This window comes from Columba livia, chromosome 1 (genome assembly GCF_036013475.1).
Source record: "Columba livia isolate bColLiv1 breed racing homer chromosome 1, bColLiv1.pat.W.v2, whole genome shotgun sequence".
Lineage (NCBI taxonomy): Eukaryota > Metazoa > Chordata > Aves > Columbiformes > Columbidae > Columba > Columba livia.
Genome location: NC_088602.1, coordinates 170,587,284 through 170,610,530, shown reverse-complemented (window position 1 = coordinate 170,610,530; position 23,247 = coordinate 170,587,284). Strand labels below are relative to the sequence as shown.

At 43.1% G+C, this 23,247-nt stretch overlaps 1 protein-coding gene across 2 annotated transcripts in view; it reads left to right on the top strand.

Annotated features, from left to right (window-relative positions):
- The window catches only part of PLBD1 (phospholipase B domain containing 1), a 40,344-nt gene extending 17,097 nt beyond the window's left edge, over positions 1–23,247 (top strand). For both annotated transcript variants that reach the window (XM_065045405.1, XM_065045411.1), the window contains exons 4-11: positions 809–947; positions 7,597–7,761; positions 9,056–9,200; positions 16,560–16,760; positions 16,874–17,014; positions 20,142–20,327; positions 21,462–21,568; positions 22,985–23,247. In XM_065045405.1, the coding sequence (XP_064901477.1) occupies positions 809–947; positions 7,597–7,761; positions 9,056–9,200; positions 16,560–16,760; positions 16,874–17,014; positions 20,142–20,327; positions 21,462–21,568; positions 22,985–23,152 (1,252 nt within the window). In that variant the 3' untranslated portion in view covers positions 23,153–23,247. The remainder of the gene's footprint in view (positions 1–808; positions 948–7,596; positions 7,762–9,055; positions 9,201–16,559; positions 16,761–16,873; positions 17,015–20,141; positions 20,328–21,461; positions 21,569–22,984) is intronic.

Below are 23,247 nucleotides of genomic sequence, written 5' to 3'. Positions count from 1 at the left end.
AGTCTGCTTCCTTGCCAGGTGCATTCTCTCCCTTTTTTTGCTGCTGTATGTGACACTGGATGGATAGATACAGGAGGCTGGAAGAGGCTGGAGTCTGGTCCTGACTAACACCTGTGGTTCTTCTATGACCCTTTGCGCACAGCAAAGGAGGGAACTCTGGGAGATCCTTTCAATGTTGGTTGTTCTTGCCAAGAGGGTCTGTTCAGCTTGTGTTGCCTCTTGCTCTAAACCTGGGTTATTTAGATAGGAACCTGGGTTATTTAGACAGGAACGTCTTGACTGGTTTTGGCACATGGGATGGTTGTGTTTGGCTTCCCACCTTTTCCTCGGAGGAGGAGGATAGCGCTAGTCCTTATGCAGTGTTTGAGCAGCAAGAGCAGCGCACCTTCATTGCACGGGAAAGTAAGGAAGAGAAATAGGCTCTTTGAAGGTCAGTCTGTTTTATTCTTAAACAGGGATTTACAAGGGAATGATTCATCTGACCTGTCAAATGCTTGTTTCCCTTTACTGACCATAAGGGGATGCTTTATCTGATGTAGCAGAGTAACCCACAGAGGTGGAGTCCAACTATTTCTTTGATATTGAAGTCTGGTAGAGGCATACTGCTGTAGGGTATGTTGCATGGATCTGAACAAAAACACCCGGAGGATATAACATTTATGTCTACAGGATTTCCAAAACATGATTTGCCTCAAAACAGTAGGAAGGTTGGTTCATCTGGGTCATAATACATTTGCCCCTTCCTTGCGTTATCAATTATACTCTAAAACAAAAACAAGAAAACCCCAACCTGTTTGTTCCTCTGCAGGAAACAAGATCAATGGACAAGACAACAAATCAGAAATAATAAGGATGATCCCTTTTGGAGGCATGCTGGCTATATTATTGCACAGTTGGATGGTCTGTACATGGGAGCCCTCGAGTGGGCTAAACTACAGAAACAAACAGTAAGATTACTGCATGTCTTTTTCAGTAGCTGGGGATGGGATGTCAGCAGACAAAGATGGGAGAAGGGAATCTGATATTAAACAAAAGATAATTAGTGGCAAGTACTCATTCTGCGTGCAGTTCTATAAAACCTTCAGTGGCAGTTCGAAGTAGATAATGTGACTGAGCACTTGGGTCATGTTACTGCAGATCATTTGCACTGGACTTGGAACCCTCGGCGCTCATGAGCTGATTAGATTGGGAATGGCTTTTGTAGCCACGTGTGAATGTTGAAAGGACAGACACTTCTGAAGTGCTTGCTGTTGTCACTTTACATCTGTTATTGAGCAAGTGACACTCTAGGTACAAAGTGTAGCTACAATAGCATGAATCAGCAGGTCGGGAGTGAATTAAAAGCTTTCATTCTTATTTCCAAGCATCAGATTTCAAATCTAAAAAGACTGTATTTTGGAGTATATTTTATATTGCTAAATGTGTTCTAGTTTTCTGAAGTCTACCATTACAAAATACATGGTCAGTGCTGTGGCAGGCCAAATAGGATATGTGTGTGGGTTTGGTTTTTTTTAAATTCAATTAGAATTGTGTTCCAGATCATCAGCTTGTATGCAATAGCAGAGCTCCATTAACTCCAGTAAAGCTATTGTAATTACAATGCTGTCCTTATGTCTAATGTCTAATAGGTTTCTCAATGTGAGAGGGAGGACTTGAATAATTGTAGTTGACCCCTTTTGTCTTGGTTTAACCATATCAAGAATTTAGAGAAGTTGGGAGGGCTAAATAAGAAATAGTTGGGGTTTAGTTGCATGCACACCTCTTTCTTGCATTAGAACTTGCTCTCAGGCTTTCATGAATGGAGAATCAGCTCAGACTAAAAAGACTGTTAAGAATAATGGGAAGATCCATCCTTATGGGCCTGAGTTATAAGAAAGATACTAAGAAACCTTGACTTTCTAGGAGAAGAACTTATTAATTCCCTTTCATAACACCTGTATCTGAAGAGCCCTGCAAAGCTCATCAGTTCTTTTGGTTACTTCAGAATCCTTTAGATTCAGATGGGGGAGGGGAAAGTGCTAGTTTGTGCCTGAGCTATTTCTTCATAATAGGTATGTCCTACCTGCAACATGTATTCCCTGATACTTACTTATTTAACTGTGTGTTTGATATTAAAAAGCACTGACCTCTAAAGAGAGAGTCATTATGAATCTTCTTTTCAGATATATCATCAGCATACCTATATAAAACGGTGCATTTAGTGAAAGTTCAAATATGTGGTTCAGTTTGAAATATCTGTGTACTCTGTTTTTCAGTTCTATGCAGTGGATATATGTAATTCTTTTCCCAAATGTGCCTGGAACAGATGGTGGGTTTTATTTTGACTCCTCCCTATGCCATTCACAATTTTAGCTTTTGGCATTATCACCCATGTAGGGATCCATGCTTTTTTATTAAAAGCAAACTATTTCCCTGTGTCTGTATTTCTCACTTGAGATGGTGCTGCAATTTCCTCTGTTTGCCAGAGCAAATAAATTAACGTCAGTCTCCTACCTTTGAGCACAAGTTGGAAAACTGCTTTTGCACCTACATTTTGGTTTTCCTTGGCATCAACATGACAGCCCTGCAAAAGTAGTGCAATTCACTTTGTTGGATACCATGCTACTTTGAAAATACTTTTGGTAGACTAGGCTACAACAGTGCTATTAGTGTATGTATTTGCTGCTGTTAAGACCCCTTCAGGAAATGAAAAGCTAGAAGATTGTTGCTTATACGGACAATAAAAACAGATGCAGATGCAATGTTAGTGATGAATATTCTACCTTTGACACATCCACTTACCTGAGAATCAACCCAGCATCTGTTAACTGTTGGTAGGTAAAAAACCAAACCCAACCAACCAAAACAAAACACCCAACCCAAACAAACAAAACACAAACCCAAAAAAACACCAAACAAAAAACTGAAAACACCAAAACCAAACTAACAAACAAAACACACACAAACCCCTCTGAGAAGAGCAACAGTATCTTCCTTCTTTGTGACTGAAGAACAACCTGCCCTTCAAAGAGGCTGTTTTAAGCTTTGCTCTTGCAGTACGTATTACAATAATTTTAAGAAGGTTCCTTGGGTTGTTAGTAAGAAGAATGTTTGGCAAATAAATTCATGTAATAGATGGGGCTTTTTTCTTATTTCTAAGTATTAAACTTTGGTTCAATTTATCCAATGCTGTTTTGATCTTTGGGCAACAACTGCAGTAAAAAGCATTTACTATTTCTATTATTCATTTCTCACCTTAAAAATAATTAAACTTCTTACTGAAAGCCCCCATGACAAATTCTGTGTGTTTTTAAAAGCAAATCTCATTCTTATTGCATGTTTTCCTAGGTAATACTTCCATTTAATTAAAAAAGGAATAATTTCTATATGTGTATTGTTTTAGGATTACCACTGAGAATGAGTTTATCTTTTGATCCCTTGCGGTGCAGTAGTTTGCATTCACGGTGGTAGTGAACGCAAGAAATATTGAGTATATCTTGTGTGGTGGTTGTGTGTGTGTGGTGGTCTTGTTTTTTCTTTTGAACAATGCCACCTCCCAAAAAAACCCCACAAAACCAAAACACACACAAAAAAACCCCAAAGCCAAACAAACAAAAAAACCCCAACACAACCCTAACACATGACAGGCTCTATTTTGTTGCCTGGTGTTCTAACTGCTATATGGAAAAACTATGCATTCTTCTAAATACAACTGGTTACTCTCTAATTGCTCTTTAAGTGCAGAGGGAAAGTTTTCCCCCGCCATGTCCTGAGCTTAAAAGAAGGCTAAATATTGCAGAAGAAAGCATGGGAAGTCTTTTCTCTCTAAGTCTCAAGAAATCCGAGACATGGGGAAGAGAAGGAGAGGAGATGGATTTCAAGTTTCTTAAATTTTCACACCGTCTCCCCTACCCTCCACTGGCCTGCTCCCCATGAATGCTTGTCCATGGACACAGTGCTCTCCTGAGCACTGAGGGGTTGGTTAACAAGGAGAGGTCAAAAGTTGGAGGAAAGGGACTGCGTTTTCAGAGTCTGTGGATTTCAACACTGAGCATTGGGCAAAGTCCAACAAAAATGTTCTGTTTTCAGGAGAATGGAAACAAGCTGTATCAATAGCTAATCTGACTTTAATCTTGCAGACTTCATTTGTTGAGGTTTCTTATCAGCAAGATAGATACTTTTTCAAACTTACAAGTAGCTGGAGCTTTACATGTGGTGGCTTAGTTGATGTGCACTTATTTGAGGAAGGCAAGTGAAGTGACCCGATGTTCCTTTGTCTTGTGCAATGCTGGTAGCTTCCACAGAGTGCTTAAATGAGAGTTGCTTTATGTGCACACAGGTCGTTCAAAGTTCTGTTTTTCTTTTCTACTCTGAACTTCAGGTCTCCTTCACTTGAACGCTGTAGAACTGTTGTGTCTGCCACAAATGACTGAGCCTGACTAAGAAAGAAAAATTGAGTTGCACTCTGAACTGTTTGATAGTAGTACTAGTACATATTTGTTATTCCTATGTGTATGAAGCAGATGTCTTGTAGTTTACTGTTCTAAACCTTTTTTTTTTTTTTTAATTGCATCAAGTTTGGTTTCCTGCAGGGCTGTTTTAGGTAGGTGCTTCCATTGAGACCTGCATGAAGGCAATGTATATTGTGAACTTCTGTATTTTGCATTTGATATTTACAGGCATCATTAAGAATGATGTCAAAATCTAAATACATTTTCCTGTTAAAGTGTGACATTATTCCATCTGGTTTAGCAACATTTTGTATCCAGTAAACAAACCCAACCCTTTTGTCAAGACAATTTCTGAGGGAGGGGCACTCAAAGAATATTAAACCTTTTCATCTGCCTAATGCTCTACCAACGCTGTGATTAATCTAGGGCTTGTCTACACAGGGAAATTACCCTTGAATAAGGAGGTTGTCAGAGTTTTATAGTAGCACAATGATTCTGGGACAGCTCTCTGTTCGTACTTCCTTATTTTGTGATGAGAATGCTCACGCATGGAGAAGTTACTGGAAAACGATTGTTACAGGATGATGTCTATTTTAATGTCCCATGTAGGCAAGCATTTAAGGTTGGTTCTTGCATATCTGCTCCCCTTTCCAAGTTGATTTCTCCTTATAGCTGATGAAACTCAAACTCAATCTGGGGGTTGATTTTTTGCTGTTCAGGACAGGACCCTAGGGGAGGAGCCACACATTCTAGCAACAGGACTTTTTCTTTTGTCATGGCTCTACCATCTCTTTACTTGTCCATTTAGCTCATTCATTCACTCTTCTTCAAAATGTAAACCATGAATGCAAGGAGTTTTTCTGACATTGCTGTGTGAGATGGGAGAAGGTGATCATAAAACATTTTAGTATGCCTTATATTAAGCACTTTTAATTGTTTTTTTTATTTGGTCTAATTCTTGCTGGTGGACACTGATTAACTTCTCAGTATATCCTGGAAATAAGCTGTAGTTAATTCCTGAACTGGGGCTCTCAGCCTTGTGGCAGATGCTTCAGGCCACTCCTGAAATTCCCAGCTTTGGCCTGCGTGGAGACTATAAAGTCTTCTGTTTGAATGCGTTGTTTGATTGAGATTGTAGAACCTTTTTGCGCTGTGCTTGTGTGTTATCACTGAGCATCAGACAATCTTAAATGCAAAACGAGGTTTATCTAAGCAGAGCAATGAGTTTTTGGAATAAACTGGAACAAAATTTGCTTCCTTCCTCAAAAGGGCAAACAGAAGCCAGAACCCTAGTGGGTACTTGACAACCTAGTTCCTCTTTTACTTCTCTGATATTTTGGCTGGTAGCCTAATCTCACCCAGTTGAGCCTTAGGAATTTACATAACCTTTGCTTCTTTCTTTGCATGGGTCTTTCCTCCTGCTCTCTGGCCACCTTTCTATGTGTATAATTCTGATAGCTTTGTTCTAGCTTGAATGGGCTTCCTAGCAGTTACTGAATTTTTGACTTGAAATGAGCTTAAGGTAGTACAGAAATGTGAGACTTTAAAATATACAGGCAATTCCAGGTGATGCTGCAGCAGGATCAGTGTAGCTACCTGTATATGTTGCAATGAAGGCAGGTTTTATGGAGGAGAATATGTACTTGCCAAACAGATGTCTCAGGGCTGGCTGAGCGTTCTCATGTGCGATTCTCTTTGCTGCCCTCCTGGTGGTGCCGTACAGTAGTGCCTCTGTAAATTGGACACTGAAAACCAGCTTCTCCTCATTGCGTGGTGGGCTTGCAGACCTTGAACTGCCCCTGGATGGGGAAAAATTGTGCTGAAACAGTTCCAGGTCTCTCTATATAGGTTCCAATGAGACAGCAGTTGTTGGGACTTGTTTGTAAATGATTCATACCGCTGAGTTGTTTAAAACTATCCAAAGATGCATCTCATGATGTTTATCAGTTGTGGCCTTTGCTGCTCACTGTTTGGATCCTTAAAGTAAAAACACGATGAACTAAGCAATGTAACCTGAAGTTTGCTTTGGTTTTCCTTCTCAAACTATAACTGCTCTTAGGGACTTCTGTAATGTGGGATTTTAGTTGTGAGAATGGCTTATTTCTCTCATGTGTCTTGGTAAGCATTGTGGGAAGTTTTGATTCCTTCACCTGAGATATATAGACTAGAGTTTACATTATTTTTGTTTTCCTGTTACAAATTCCTGAATGCAGCTTTCTGGAAAAAAAAAATAAATGGATTTAGCCCTGTTTACTTTTTCTGTGTCCTTGACTCCTCTTTACTGCGGTTTGTAGCGAGGTCATCTATATGGTTTAATGACAGTGATTTATACTGCAAGCAGTGTGTTTCTTTGCTATATGATTATGTCCCATTCTAAAATTGCAATTCATATCCATAGTGATGTGCGTTCTGACTTCTTTTCCTTAAGTCTTGCCTTTACTGAGGGCACAGTGCAAGCAAGAACAAGGAAGTTTTAGAAAACAGTCTTTGGAGGTTGAGGTTAAACCACTGTTAAGCTCGTATTTTTGAAGAGGCAAATTAAGAGAAGGTTCCGAAGAGTGTGTTGCACAACAGGCAGTGTGCGTTTAACCCTGGCTAGCTCTAACCATAAGGGATTTTTGTAAGCATGTAGCATAGCAAATGCCTTTTGACCGACTTCTTCTCTTCAGCTACTTCCATACTTGATTAGTATTGTTAACATATCTTGTTGCTTCCCTCATTTGCTTCCTCCTTTTCATGTCTTAAATTGCATTCTTTATAAAAATCTGAAAACTCCCCAGAGCGTTTGTTAATGTGAGGCTCTTCAAAGGCATGTGGATAAACCAAAAAGAAAATAAATCTTACTTTTATCCCAGCATAACAGTGGCAGCAGACTGATTGGTATGCTGTTTGCAGAGACACTGAATTTATATAAGTTACTGCTAGTGTCTGCTTTTTTTGTCAGAAATGTTATCATTGGTAATACCACTACAAGGGCCAGATGCTTAAAAATACCTCAGTGCCTAATTTGACACTGAGTTAGAGCATCTGTACCTTGTGAGCAGGTATTTCATAGACCCCATAAGAGCCTTCTACGAGAGCAAAAGAAAAATTATAGCAGCTCAGGCTGTCCTGATGCTTTTCTGTCTGAAAGTGCTTCTTGTGGTCTTTTCCTCCCTTTCCGTAGCCACTGAGCGTCTTTGATGTCCAGTTTCTGAATGCTGTTGGAGACCTGTTGGACCTCATTCCTGCATTGTTTGAGTATCCCGCACGGAGTGGGCAGTGCAACGTGGAGCCAGGAGGCCATGGGAAATACCAGTGGGATATGGGTCACTGCTCTGCCCTCATCAAGGTGAGCGCCAAGAACTTAATCTCCGGTGACTGTGCTGATTTGCCGTGTCATGAGTCTCCATTTTTGGAGCCTTCACTGTGTACATTGTATGTGCATAAAGAGACTTCCGTCAATCAGTGTGCTTTTACGCAGTTGTTGTTTGTGCCTCCATAGGATTCTGGGTCTGTTTTTACTTGTCTTCAAGGCAGGGAAAAAACAAACCAAACCAAAACCATGGAGATCGACAGGGAAAAGTTACTAGAATTACTAGGGCAGGGCTATCAAACTAATTTTGTAACTACTCCTACATTTATACAGTCCTAAAATTACGTTTGGCCCTTTGAAGGCAACCACGATGCTGGTGTGGCCCCCAGTGAAAATGAGTTTGACACCCCTGGACTAGGGAATGGGGAACTACCATGAAGAAGAGGCTGGGAGAGGGTAATTGGCTTCACCTAGCCAGGTGACGTCTGAAAGGGGGTGCTGTGTCTATAAAATACATGGGGCAAACAAGCAGGGAGGAAGAGGGTTACTTAAACTAAAAGGCAGTGCTAGCAGAACAACAAATGGGTGCAAGTAGCTGATGTTTTCTAAGTGTTAACAGTGATACTCTGGAACAGCTTTCCAATGAGGGTAATGACATAAAAAAACCTTTTAAAGTAAGTGTCTGATACGTCATGGTGGTGACTCAATTTTTCACTTAAAATTATCACAGATCTAATCAGCATATGAAGACACCATGTATCCCAGAGTAACAATATTCACCTTAAATTGAGAAGCATTCATTTGCCTACTGCCAGAGGTTTCTGAGCTAACAACAAATCTTAGAAGCAGGGAAATACTTTGAAAATATGGCCTATCAATATGTATTTACCTTTTCAAAATTAATTTCCTTGCATTTATTTCAATTCTTTAAAGTCACCCAGAGGCACTTTCACAGAAACAGCACGTTCTAAGTTAATGTTGGATATGTTTGCAGAGAGCTGATGTGAATATGTAAGTACAAATATTCAAGAGAAACCTGGGGAAACAAAACATTCCATGTGTCCCACAGGTGTCACAAAAAACCCTAAGCTGTTTCATTTTGAAAAATAGCAACTGATTATTTGAAAACAACACATAGACAAGAATTATTTTCAGAGGTTTCAGAAATTCATTGTTAAGAACACAGTTAAAAGCACAAGAATCTGCTTCTTGAACAATGCAATTAATCAAACTACTTAAAACAAGTTGTTCTCCCAGTTTCTATCAAGTACAAATCATTCAGAGTATAATAGGATCTGAAATTATTAATCTTTCTACTTCTGTTTTCCAGGTTCTGCCTGGATATGAGAATATATATTTTGCCCATTCCAGTTGGTTTACATATGCAGCCACACTGAGAATATATAAGCACTGGAACTTCAATATAGGTGATCCAGACACCAGCACCAGCCGCGTCTCATTCAGCAGTTACCCAGGTAAAGTCAAGAAAACCATAACAATGTCAATATCCAAGATAGCATGGACCATCTTACTGTCTTGTAGATGTCTTGTCTATAAGGTTGATACCTCAACAAGCACTGGCTTCAAGCTACCTTAAAACTTTGAGCCTTTGAGAGGACAAAATGTCATCTGCAATTTTCTGTCTTGAACACGATGTTGTCGTTGTCTTTTGTTGTTGATTAATCACCCTCGGTGCTCTGAACAGTACTAGTTTAATATTCTACCACTGGCACAAACGTGCTGCTTTGAATTCTGCTGGTGTAGTCTGCCGTCACCTCAAGTGTTGAACTTCTCACCTTGCCTGTAGCATTGGTGTGTTTGGTAATAACAGTTTTGAGTGCTTCTGTTTACCACTGCCGAGTGACTCGTGCTGTAATGGCATTATTAGAGAGTATCAACACTTGCCATTTGAAATTGTATTGACTTATTCAGTGTTGGGTTAGCAAACCTTCAGTTTGGTTTGTTGCTTGTTTGTTTTTTCCTCCACATCTCGCTCTTCCAGCTTCTCTGTAAGCTGTTGCAGAGGGGAATATTTTTCCATGCTTATTTCATGTGTTAGTAATATAGCTAGCCAGAATATTTAAAATCTCCCTCGGGAACATTAGGCAGCACATAATATTCTCAACTTCCCTGGAAGAATGTTAGAAATTGCCAGCAGTTAATGTTTCAGTAGTAAAATATGTGCTGTTGCCAGAGTAGCACCAAGAAACATGGACATGAAAAACGAAAGCAACTCTAAGACTAAGGGTTGTGTAAGTTTTTAAAGGTGGAATTTCAAATTCAAAAATGCCCAAACACTCAAGAATCTTTGTAAACTTTAAAAAGTGAGGTATGTGCCTTAAGAGACTGTCTGATTCTGATGAAATTTTGTTGGCTGATGATTTCAAACTGTGCTTTGTTGAATTACTGTGCCTGCCTTACTACAAAGGCAAGAGTCCTTCGTGGCAGGGAGTCCCAAGATTATGACTGGGAAACTGTTTTGAAAAGCAGTTGCATTCATTTAATGTTAAAGCCTTTTTTTGTTTGTTTGTTTTCCTGTGGGGTTCTGTCCATCCTCAGTGACCCTCAGGAATGCAGCATTTTCTGACAACTGGGACTTTTGCTTTGTGGAAGGAGTAGAGGTGTGCCCTTGTGGCCAGGAAGGCCAATGGCATCCTGGGGTGTATTAGAAGGGGGGTGGTTAGTAGATCCAGAGAGGTTCTCCTTCCCCTCTACTCCGCCCTGGTGAGACCACATCTGGAATATTGTGTCCAGTTCTGGGCCCCTCAGTTCCAGAAGGACAGGGAACTGCTGGAGAGAGTCCAGTGTAGGGCAACGAAGATGATTAAGGGAGTGGAGCACCTCCCTTATGAAGAAAGGCTGAGGGAGCTGGGTCTCTTTAGTTTGGAGAAGAGGGGAGACTAAGGGGGGACCTCATTAACGTTTATAAATATATAAAGGGTGAGTGCCATGAGGATGGAGCCAGGCTCTTCTTGGTGGCAAACAATGATAAGACAAGGGGTAATGGGATCAAGCTGGAACACAAGAGGTTCCGCTTAAATTTGAGAAAAAACTTCTTCTCAGTGAGGGTGACAGACACTGGAACAGGCTGCCCAGGGGGGTTGTGGAGTCTCCTTCTCTGGAGACATTCAAAACCCGCCTGGACATGTTCCTGTGTGACCTCACCTAGGCGTTCCTCCTCCAGCAGGGGGATTGGACTAGATGATCTTTTGAGGTCCCTTCCAATCCCAAACATACTGTGATACTGTGATACTGTGATTCTGGCAAATGCCTAACTGTACAGCCTTTCAAGAGCTTGGGTTTATCTCTGATTCCCTTGGAGGAATTTCACTCACTTGCTGCAAGGAATTTTGCCAAGCCCGTGTAACCTGGTAGAAAGCCAAGGTGAACTCTGTTCATCGGCTGAATGTACAGGAAGTTATTTTGCATCTCATACCTCTCAGCAGGAATACTCTTGAGAAGAGTACTGTCCTTCAGCAGAATGTGGCTCTGTTTCACAACTATTGCGTTGTGCTGCAGATTCAAATTGGGGGTCAGGATCAGCCATGCAGAGCATTTAGTATTTTATTTTTAGTGGGTGTAGGACAAGGGGTAATGGGTTCAAACTGGGACACAAGTGGTTCCACTTAAATTTGAGAAGAAACTTCTCAGTGAGGGTGACAGAGCACTGGAACAGGCTGCCCAGGGGGTTGTGGAGTCTCCGACTCTGAAGACATTCAAAACCCACCTGGACACCTTCCTGTGTAACCTCATCTAGGTGTTCCTGCTCCGGCAGGGGGATTGGACTAGATGATCTTTCAAGGTCCCTTCCAGTCCCTAACATTCTGTGATTCTGTAGTTATATGTCTGGGATACTTTTGTGGATGGGAGGCTATCTGACAGTCACCTGCTACTGTGCTGAAATGGTCAGGGTCTGTTCACTAGTGTGCAAAATCCGAGGGCGCTTTTATGAGGTGCTGGGGTCTGCAGAGATGGCTTGTTTAAAAGCTTGCTTGTGCCAGGTAGAGTCTGACACGGGGATGTGGTAAGGTGTACTTCTACTGACAAAACTGAGTTAGAATTATTGCAAAACATAATTCCCATGGCTACAGTGAAGTCTGAGAGACTTGTGGTATGCAAAGTGTACTTGGTGGCTGCCTAATTACAGGGTACTTTCAGAAGCACTAGATAAGCAAGATCCATTGACTATGGCACATTGCGTTAACTGTGGGCGTAGTTCACGAACTTGCAGTTTTCCAGGGCATGAGTAAGCGCCAAAGCACTGGCCTGGTAATGATCTAGGGACATGACGCAGCAAAGAGGGAGCTGCCAAATTCCTCTGCTCCATGTCGTGATGAGATGAAGCCTTATATTTTCAGGGTATCTGACCAAGGAATTTGCAGGTCCTGGCCACAGTTCAACTTGATGACTGTAAGTTCTCCCTGCATGCAAGTTATTCTGTTATTCTACATCCTGGTAGACACTAAGAACCAGTAATAATGTCCAAGCTACTAAAGTCTCCTAATGTACATGAAAGTATTGACTTTTGGAGGAAACAAAGAGCATTAAAAGACAGTTGTCCTTCCAGGCCTTCAGTGACACCTGAGTAATTAAATACTTCTGTCATCTAATATGTTGGATGTGAAGTAAAATTCTACTGCTGTGCAAAAGATGTGTAAGAAAAGCTTCAAGGAGTCATTTACCTTCTCAGAAGAAATGTGCCAACTCTGTGATTTCTCCTGAAATCAGAGATTAAATTGTCCAGATTGTTTGTTTTCTGAATTTCAAAAGTCAGGCTGCTACGCTGCAAAAAATAATATTTGTGACTCAAAGGATCTAAGACTATTCACTAACCCTGATGCATGTCAGCATGTGTGTGATGACACAGCTAGAGGGCCTCATGCTTCCTTGGTTCTGCTGGGACTGAGCAGGTAGGAGGACAGGCAGGAATTGCAGAGTCCATCCTGGCTTCTGCAGCAGCTCCCCACATTCCTGCCAGCCTGCTCAAATGTCCCCTCTTATTGCAAGTCCTCTCTTTGCTGCTTTGTCCTTTTCTCAGAGCAACAGGAGCACTGCAGAAGCACAGTCTAGTGGAGATGAGCGGGAGTAGTAATCTCTGCTTTTGCAGTGTGATTTAGCCACTTGCTCCTCATTTCCACGCTAATCCTAATCTTCACTTGGACTCTGCTCACAGTCTTGGCTTTCTCTTCTGTTGAAGGCATCTGTGCAGAGCTGCATGTAGGACAGCCCTGTGAATTTCTGGAAAGGAGGAATGTCTCTGAGCCGAATCCTTGGGCACCCCTGACTTCAGTGCCTTGTTCAGGTTCTGTACATACATACTTAATGCAGTTGTTGAATCCATACCTAGCAGAGAGCACTTAAATGGCACAGACAAGTTGGAGTTGGTCACAAATGTTGAGTAAAGCTGTGCTCGTTTGGGAGGGTAAGAAACGAGATGACAGAGACTAGGTAGGTGCTGTGTTTTGCAGGACATATCTAATATGTCCTGCCTATCTAGTATGTCCTGTCCCCACCTCTGCAGTGCAGTCACTGCTCTACGCTGCCTTGTTGAGGCATTCAAAGAAATGAGCCCAATTAACTGATTAAAGTTGCAGTTTTCCTTGGACAGCAGCTCCCAAGATTTCCGTCCGTTTGGGTGGACCGCTTCTTGAACAGTTAGTTTTGAAGCCCATTTAGGAAAGTGAACCTGCTTTTTGGACCCAAGCACTCTGGCTTGGGTAGAGACCTACTTTCTCTGGGCCAAGCCACAGTCTTGTTAAGTCTGTTACACTGATTTTTGGTGGTTTAAGTAAAACAACTGATAAGAACTTTGCTACCACCTTTGTTCCCCTGGTCTGCTGTTGGGATCTTGCGTGGCTGAGAGAGGCTGTGACATGGGAACAAGGTGGCACAAGCTGTCTTGATGGATGTCTCATGTATGGTGCTAAGGCAGGAGAAAGAGGTAATGTGTCCCTTGCCTTGAAGTAACCTGGTGTGAGTGCAGGGTCAGAAAGTGCAGCATTATCCTTCCCCACAGCCTGAGCAAGAGGTAGGAGGAACAAGACACGGAAAGCCTTGTATTCAGGGGACCAGTTTGCTCATGAGGTATTGCCAGACCGTTTCTTGTTCCCTGCTCCCTCCAATAACTGGAGGGAAGCAGAGGAAGTGTCTGATGCACTTTGGAGGTGAGAAGCCAGAGCCATAGTGTGGGATGTGCTATTTCTTAGTGCCAAGGAGAGGTCTGCAAGTGGAAAGCAGGCAGCTGGCAGGAGCTCAGACTTGGCATGAGAAGCAGCTGCTGATGGGATTAAGAAAACTAATCCAGAGAAGACATCTCCTTTCTCATTGTCAAGTGTGTTTGTAGCCTAGAGCATCTCAGCTGGGAGCTACTCTCATTTCTGTGAGGTGGTGGATAGACCTCATGTCTCTGACTTGCAGCCTGTAATACTGACCCTTTTTGTGCTTGAATGAGCACAACGACCTTTTAAAACATCAAAAAACCTGATGCCATCTGGTTCAGAAAGCAGCAACCTGCCTCTTCAGGAACAATAGCTGCCAGGAACCTCTTACCCCCCACATGCTCCTTGGTGTGCTGGTTCTCTGGAGAACACTGTGGCTCAGATTTCAAAAAGTATTTTGCTCTTCTTGGCTGATTAATGTTCTCATGATGAATGAAACTCCAGACTCGGGAAACTTCAGTTTTTCAGTGGTGACTGGAAACTGAATCTAAATGGCACAGACGCAGAGATGCAATCAGAAGTGCTTTTGCTTGTTTCTATGTAGAAGGAGTCAGATTCATTGGAGAGAGGAAAACAAACAAAACAAAACACCCTCCCCCCCAAAAAAAGAAAACCCCCAAACAAAACACAAAAAAACCCTGAATGCCCCCCCACCCCCAAACCAAACCAACAACAAACCCACACAATTAACAAAAACCAATCAACCAAAACCAAATTTGAGTGTTTCTGATTAAAAATGGGAGATGGGTTTACAGAAAAAGTAGGTGAAACATACAGGGAGATAACAGATGACATAAAAGACATTTTCAATTACAACATATTCTCATACGTAAGAAGGCAAGAATGACATCAGATATATGTTAATAACTCTGGGCTTCAGCCAGCTTCTATTTTTGTGGATGTCTTTGCCCTGAATAAACCTGAGGTATGTGTTTCAACGTCCCTTTGTTTCAAGGGTGTCTATGCCTTAAGTCAAAATGGTGAATATATATGGTTCCTCAGAATAATTAGGCTAGTAATGGTGTATCATGGAGGACACGCTGTGTTATCAAACATTGCAGGATAAAACTGGGTAAATACTGAGGCCTTGAAGAAAATGCCCTGGTTTTCAGCTTAGCTATGTTTTGCAAGTTATTTGAATTACAGAGTTCAAACTTCAGTTAATTCTGCATCATTCCTTGTGTTGACATTTGCTTTGAGTTTTTCTATGTTATCTCAGCTGTTGATTGAAAAAGAAGAAAAAACTGTTTAGTTTATTTTGAAGTAGGGTACTTCGTACTGGCACCCACATGGGAATTGGCATTCAATTTGGATCACAGTTGTTTAACAATTTCATTTCTTAACTCCAGGCAACCACTCGACTTGTTACACAACAGTTTATTGCTGGAGGGTCCCATGTCTTTGTATAAATAGACTGGCAGAGTCAGGTTTAGAGTGTTTCTCTTCTTGTCCTTACTTACTTAAGAGGGAGCTCTGCTGTTGATGTACATAATTTATTGATGTACTTTTTCTGTCTCCAAGAATAAAATACGAGCAACCACAACTTGCCAGGGTGCTCTGCCTGTTCTGTACTGACATAATTTTAGAGAACAGGTGACCACAACGTATGTTTTCATACCTGTTCTGATTTGAGAACTTGAGACTTTAAAGGAATCTTACAGAAACAGAGCCCTTAAATATTACTTTTGCTTGAAGGAGATGATGAAAGCCCAGGAACAGGAGGCAGAGCTGAGTTTTCTTTCTGACTGTCATGGGTTGCTGACCTTAGTTTGCTTGCAGAGGGCATGATAAAGCTTGTTGTAGAAGATTTCGTAGTGGAACTCAACTATTATGCTGTTGTGCAGCATTTTGCACACTTACAAGAGTGATACCATTAAAAACTCATTAACAAGATACTGGCTTCTAGATGACTTCCCCATCAGGAGCTCAGTTAACACCCTTTCTTCCTCAGTCTGGCTGACCTGGATCCGCTGGGGAATTTCAAAGTCAGGTTATTTCTGCTCTGTAAGTAGTCACCATGCTATCCATGGCATTACAGCTGACCTTTGCAGCTCCATCTGCCACCTCCTGGCCTGGGATCTGCAGTTGGACCTGGGACTTCTGTTGGCATGTAACCTGGAAGGGAATCCTGCCCAGAGATCCATTGCTGTGTTGAGTTTGCAGGGTTGATGGGCATGAAACCTCAATGACATGTCAGAAAGAGAAGCAGGTGAAACTTTCTCCCATATACAGGATGCGGTTTATGATTTAAGAGGTGCTCTTTGTTAGAAACAAACACTCACTAGGCATTTACAATATGTCATCCTCAACATAAGGAGGAGACATAGCTTGACATGTGAAGAAGAAACTTCCAAGCTTGGGATGCAAACATGAAGCAAACACTTTAGACAAAGAATTAGGTTGTGTATGGAAAGCATGATAAATGAGAAATTGTGTTGCCAGGTGGGCTCAAAGCAGTGGCAGAAGTTGCCACCTCATCTTTAATATTTATACAGTTTGATTTCAAACATGCGTACGTTGACTCATTCACATCCTCTTGTTTTGTCTCTCTGTTTTGTTCTATGAGTAGATCAAAAGTTCAAAAAGATAACAGTTTTTTTATTATTGCTCTTTAAGGCTTTTTGGTGTCCCTGGATGACTTTTACATACTAGGCAGCGGCTTGGTGATGTTGCAGACCACCAACAGTGTGTTCAATGAAACCCTCCTTAAGCAAGTAGTGCCTGAATCCCTGTTCGCTTGGCAGAGGGTCCGCATTGCGAACATGATGGCAGAGGATGGCAAAACTTGGGCAGAAACCTTCTCAAGGTGCAACTCTGGTAAGTACACTTTCATAGGAATCTGAGAGAGAAAGGATGTGTTCCCTGTCCCCCTTGAACCCTTTTGCTTCCCCAGGCAGGACACGTAACTCCCTCTTTGCTCTCATACCCAGGGACCTACAACAATCAGTACATGGTGCTGGACCTGAAGAAGGTCAGGCTGCAGAAGAGCCTCGATGAGGGTGCGTTGTACATTGTTGAGCAGATCCCAACCCTTGTGGAGTATTCTGATCAAACGAACGTTCTCCGGAAAGGTAATGGCTCCTGTAGTAGTTACTGGCTTAGGAAAGCCATCTCTTTATGCCAGCTGATGGACAATTGTGCTTCATACATGACAAGGGTTTAGTGAACACTAGTGCTGAGTTAGAAAGCTTTGTGAGACCATCCCTCTATTGCCAGGTCTATTGCATTGCATTAACTTCTCCTGTGTGTTGCAGCAGAAATGTGGTGAGCATCTGTGTTTCTTAGAGGCAGGGGAGGGAAAAAATAGACTTATTTCTATTTTCTTTCTTTTTCTTTTTTTTTTTTTTTTGCCTGGTATTATTTTGTCCCATCTCAAAGGTCCATGAGGAAAAAAGTGAGGTCTGTTTGAAGCGCTACTAAATAACTGTTATCCTGTGGGTTACTCAAAATATTTAGTGAGTGGGTAACCATACAAGGAGATGAACTTTTAAATATGAGAGAAGTTTTATGTTAGGACCAGCTCGTGAACTTTTCTGGAGCTCTGTTATCTGATAGATATTTGTTGTTTAAAAGATTCCTCAATCCACTAGCAGCAACTTCATGGGAAACAAACAAGTAAAAATCTGGGTAAAGCAAAATGCCTACTGTCATGTTCCATTCACAAGTGTTTTCTAGACACTTTATGTCAGCGTCCAAATCCTGAGCACATTCCATGGATTTAAATGTGTGTCTGGTGCTTTGTGCTCCGTTCTCTAATCACATGCTGAAGAGGTGAATTGATGAATTGCTCTTCATCATCAAAATGACTGGTCATGCATTTCTGTCAGCAGCTGGGTTTGTTTCCCTTTGGAATTTTTCATTGTGTCTGGTTCCTTGGAAAGTTCTGGCTTATTTTAGGCATTACTGCAATGTCAATATAGTTTTATAAGAGGGTTCTCACTGATAACTTGGAAAAATCCTGTGTCTCTCCCTTATGCTTCTCTGGCTCCTTTATATGTTGAAGATCTGAAAGCAGGCTTTTGCACCTCATCTTCAGTGTTTGTGTGCAGTTCAGGTGGTGAAACGTATTATTTTACATGTACAGTATGGCTTTTGCCAGGTATCTAAACGTACCTTGTGTGTATTGGATAACGCAGCAGTCAGTCTCTGGGAGTTTAAACATCATAAGGACAGTCCTCAGCACACAGGCTGGGCTGAACACCCCACAGGTGCTGCCTTGGAGACCTCAGCTGCTGTAAACCAGCACTGCTTCTGAATGCAGCGGATTTGGTCTCCTCCACACTATGGAGGACACCAGACAAGTCCCATTGAGGCCCCTGCCTTGTTCCCAGGTGCTTGGAGCAGCCCAGGTGCAGGACGAGTTTGCCTTTCTCGAGAGCAGTGCTGGCTAAAAGCATTTGTAGGTTAGTTGACTCTGACACATCATTGCCTTGTAGCTGGTATGCAAAGATAACGCACTTGTGACACTCTCGTTTGGTCAAAGTGAGTTTGCACCAGCATTGGGTTTTTAAGTCTCTTTCAAGCATAAACCCAGAAACAACAGAGAATAGCAACTGAGTTCTCAGGTGAGAAAAGGCAGGCGTTGCTGTAGTAAGCCCTGTATCTGATGAAAAAACATTTTCTTATATGGGTTTGAAAACTGAAAGGTTTGGGGTTTTTTTTATGGCTTCTGTCAGCTTGTTTGTAGGCCAGTGCAGGTGAGTTCTAAAAACCAGGAATCTCTTCTGTTGCCCTTTACAGGGTGAGGCTATACTGTTTCCAGTATAGAGGCAGAGCACAGGAGTGGGCTGCAATTCATGCTGCTTGATGATGAGTGAGTAGCACATTGATCTCAGCATCAAGAACAATGCATCAGATCAGAACCTGGGATCTTGATCTCTTCCACCACATGCATAATATTCTCATTGCTCTGCCTCTCGATATTGCTGAGATCTCTTGCTCTGATGGGCAGAGGAGAAGGCATTTTGTTTCAGAGAATTTTTGCTGCTTCCATGTCATCCTGTTCACCCTCTTTCAACCTTACACCATCTCTGGCTTGTGTTTTGTCACTGTTCACCCTGCCAGGCCTAGCAGGCAGGTTTTACCAGCTTATAGCAGTCTTTAAGCTTATGCTGCATACCTCTCCTTCGGGAAGTTTGGTTTGTATCTGGGTGTATCACTCCTAGTGAGCCCCAGTGGATTTCAAGAGCATCTTACAGCCAGACTCCTCAAGTTGTGCTGGGCTGATGTTATTACACAGAGTCGTGCATTTACCTGTGTCTAGATAGTGAATCTCTCAGCCAAATCCTGATGTGTGGTCCGAGAAGCAGCATTCCCCACCAACAACAGGAACACTAGTGCTTTGGAGGGAACCTGAAAGTGTACTGCTCTTGGGACTAGCTCATGTTATATACTCTCTGCCTGAACACTCCTTGGTGCCCACCTTGCAAAAAGAGAAAGAGTTAAGGTACAGGTGTCTATTTTTATTTCTTGCAGAAATTGCTGTACTCAGGTGCTGACCTGGATGGTCTCCTGGCTCTTTACAAGCTTCTCTGCTTTGTAGACTGGACTTGTTTCACATTGTATGTTGACTACTTAAAACTCTGGAGTTCTGTCTGGTAACCCTGCCCCTTAGAGTTAACAGAACTGCAGGATTCGCACTTGCTCTTCAAAAATTTAGGGCAGGACTCTGCTGCAATGCTCAATTGCTTCTCAACCCTCAAAGGCAGCTCCCCTCTGCCCTTTCTTTCTTCGCTGTGTGCAACCACAGCTTTTCAGCCGCCACCGCACAAAGTGTGCGTGTGCTCTTTGCAGTCCTGCCTCCTGCTCGTCCCTGTTGACTCGGTGGTCCGTGTGCGTTTGTCTGTGTCCATCCACCCCTGACACAGCACGGTGTGTGACTCTGCCTTGGTGAGCTGGGCAGAGGCGGGGAAAGAATCCTGCAAGTCTAATCTCAGCTGTTTTGCAGGATGAGTCCTCACGGTGGAAGTTTGGGGCAGGTTGCTTGGGTACTGTCTTAGTGGTGTTATACTGGGTGTCATCCCTGGCCATGCCAGTGACTATTGCTTTATTTTCTTGTGTTCAAACCAGTTTGACGTGTTATTCATTGACATGCTGTTCAGGCAATGCAGTATGGAAAATGGTTTGGTTTTCTTTTGATATAAGCAAGAGCATTCAACTTTTCTAAGTGATTAACAGATTGGGTTTTGTCTCTGGCAGGTTACTGGCCTTCATACAATATCCCTTTCCATGAAAAGATTTACAATCTCAGTGGGTATGCAGCATACGTTGAGAAGTATGGAATGGATTTCTCTTATGAGCTTGCTCCGAGAGCAAAAATCTTCCGTCGTGACCAGGGCAAGGTGACCAACTTGGAAAGCATGAAGTACATCATGAGATACAACAGTAAGACATGTCTTTTTATGTTGTAGAACTGATCTTAAGAAAGCAGTGTTACTTTTATTCCTTGGATCATAGTGGGAAGCTACAGCCTCACATACAGATCAGAATTATATCACCCTAGGTGCAGAGCGAAAGAGAACACGTGCTTACTGTCAATGTAGGAAAGCAGGCTACAATTATTCTTAACAGAAACAAAACTGCATTCCTTCTAGAAGGAGCACCTTTGGGCTTGCTGTTCGACCTTTCCAGAGAGCTTCTGACTCTCCAAGAGACTCTGTGGACTGCTGTTACCTAATACATCTATAGCCTGTCAATCTAGAAAACCTTAAATCCTAAGCAACAGTTAGGTCAGATCATACCAGAGAATGTGGTGTAAAACTTCATGTCTTTTTTCCCTGATCAGGCAAATGATCTTTGGCAGGTAATGCTCCTCTTTTCCCTGACAGGTTTCTCCTTAATTGAATTAAAACCAGCTTAAACTTCTGGCTAAGCCCACCTCTAAGTGCAGATAGCTTTGCATGCTATATTTTTATTCCCAGTTATAAGGATCATGCTGATTACCAGGCTGGGGGCTTGGAGGGCTCTCCCAGGGTGGAGTGTCGCTGCTGTAGGGCTGTGAGTAGCAGGATGCTCAGAGACATTGAGGCTTGTCCACCTTGCCCTCCTAGCTTGCAGCTACTACAATGGGTGTTTGAAGGCTTTGCTCCTTGCCACTCATTTTAGTCCAGAACAGGAAAATAAAGGCTCTAACTGCTGCAGTTTTCCTTTCCCGTCACCCCTCCTTCCTTTTCTCTCTCTTTTTTGTTTTTTTTCTCCTGACAAAGTTCCTGCAAACTTGCACCTTGTGCAGTTGCAGGTGTTTGTGGTCAGAGGTTGGCAGCAGTGCCCCTGGGTTGCAGAAACAGCTGTATGGACTTGGATTAGGAGCTTGTCTACTTAATGTCCTGTCTCGAGCACTGATGTCTAGGTGGTACGTGGGGAGAAGCATGAGAGCAATGTGGTACAGCCGTGTTTCTGCCAGCGCACTTATCCAGCTTTTAGTGGCTCAAGCACTTCGCATCAGCTTTTTTTTTTTTTTTTGTGAGGGGAATAACTTGTTTTCTTCTTTCCTTCCCTCCCCGCTGCATTTCTCCCCAGACTACCAGCATGATCCTTATGCTGAACATAACCCTTGCAACACCATTTGCTGCCGGGAAGACTTGAATCCTTCTTTCCCAGTGCCTGCAGGCTGCTATGACTCCAAGGTAAATTACCCCCATTTCAATATCTGCTGAATGTTTGCTGCAGCCTGTTTGTGCTCCTGTCAGACCTGTAGCACGTTTCCCTGCACTAGGGCAGGCACGGCCAGGCCTGTCTCTTCCCTCTTTCCATGTTGTCCCGGTGCATGGGCAGATCATGAGATGGTAATTCTGTGCAGAGCTGCATCTCCTGTCCCTGACACCAGTCCTGGCACAGTGGCAGAGGGTACAAGGGGGGGTGTGTGAAAGAATTATGTCCATGGGAACTTGCGGTGTTTAGGGGTTAAACCCCATACCCTTGCAGTAGGAGGAGCCCAAGAGATGAAATGAATCTTCCATCATGCAGAGAAGGTGCCTGTTGTACAGCCTCAGACTCCTGTTCATGGGGGCTGTGTGGGTGCCTCCCCAGAGCCCACAGGAATGTGTTTTCAGCCTCATTTTAGATTGACGTTGATAAAAAGCCTGGCTGTCTAGTGAGTCACCCTGCTCCAGGGCCCCACCTCTCTGTGAAACCGCTTGTTTTTTAAGGGGATGTGGGGAAAATCCTTAGATCTTGGGGAAAGCAGCCGCTTTTCTAGGCAGCTCGTGCAGTATTTTCACTGTGAGGGCCAACACCTGAGCAAGCAGCTCTCCAGCCCTGGTGCGCTGGGAAGTGACACAGTGTTTTATGCTGTGGGGTCCAGCCTGCTGTTTTATGCTGTGGGGTCCAGATTAAGAGTTTGGTTGCTGGGGTGGGCCCTGTGGTGGCTGTTTTGTCATCGCCAGTGCTGTGGGTCCAGCCAGCTTGCACAAGTGTGGCCAGTAGGAGCTGGCAGAGCTGGGGACTGTCAGATGAATGCAGAAAATTGCTGTGTAGAGGGGTCTGGTAAGGGAGTTATAAAGACAATTTTAGTGTCTCTGAGTTTGGGAAAATGGAGCAGGCTGGGGACCTCTTGGGAGATAATGAAGGAACAGGACAGGGTCTGGGCAGCAATATTAACTCTGTGCTGCCTTCCTCCTTTCCTGAATTAGCCTGACTGTGCCCCAGGGGACAGCCCAAGCGCTTAACACTTCAGCAGCAAAGCTTAGGGCAGACCCTCTGGGCTGCCTGCTGCAGCTCCAGCTCTTCTGGAGACAAGAAAACCCAGAGAGGGTTGTCTTGAGGTCAGATGTGCAGCCTCTCTCCCTCTGGATAGTGTAAGGGCTGGAGGGCAGCCCGTGCTTGTTCTTGTGTTTGGCCCCCACCTTGCAGTGCTGGCGATTCTGTGGCTGCAGATGCCCCTGCGCAGGGGAGGAACGTGGCCTGGCCAGCACGCGTGGCCCTTTTCTTGCTTTCTTTACTGTATTGTTATAAAATCTCCCAGAGCTGTTCCTGCCCTGTGGGGTGGGTGCACATCAGACACCACCAACCCTTTTGCCCTGAACTCTTGCCCTTTATTACAGGTGTCAGATTTCCGCCTGGCCTCAGCGTTCACAGCCACTGCCATCAATGGTCCCCCAGTGCAGGGCGGGCTCCCTGTCTTCACCTGGAGGCGATTTAACCACACGCGACACCAGGGCCTGCCAGAATCCTATGACTTTCATTTTGTCACCATGAGGCCAATCCTGTAAAACCATCAACAATATTCCCAAACAGTTGTTTGTTTTTTTTTTTTTTAACGGAAATTTTCATTCCTGTGTGTAATAAATCGACCTGGATGTCCACA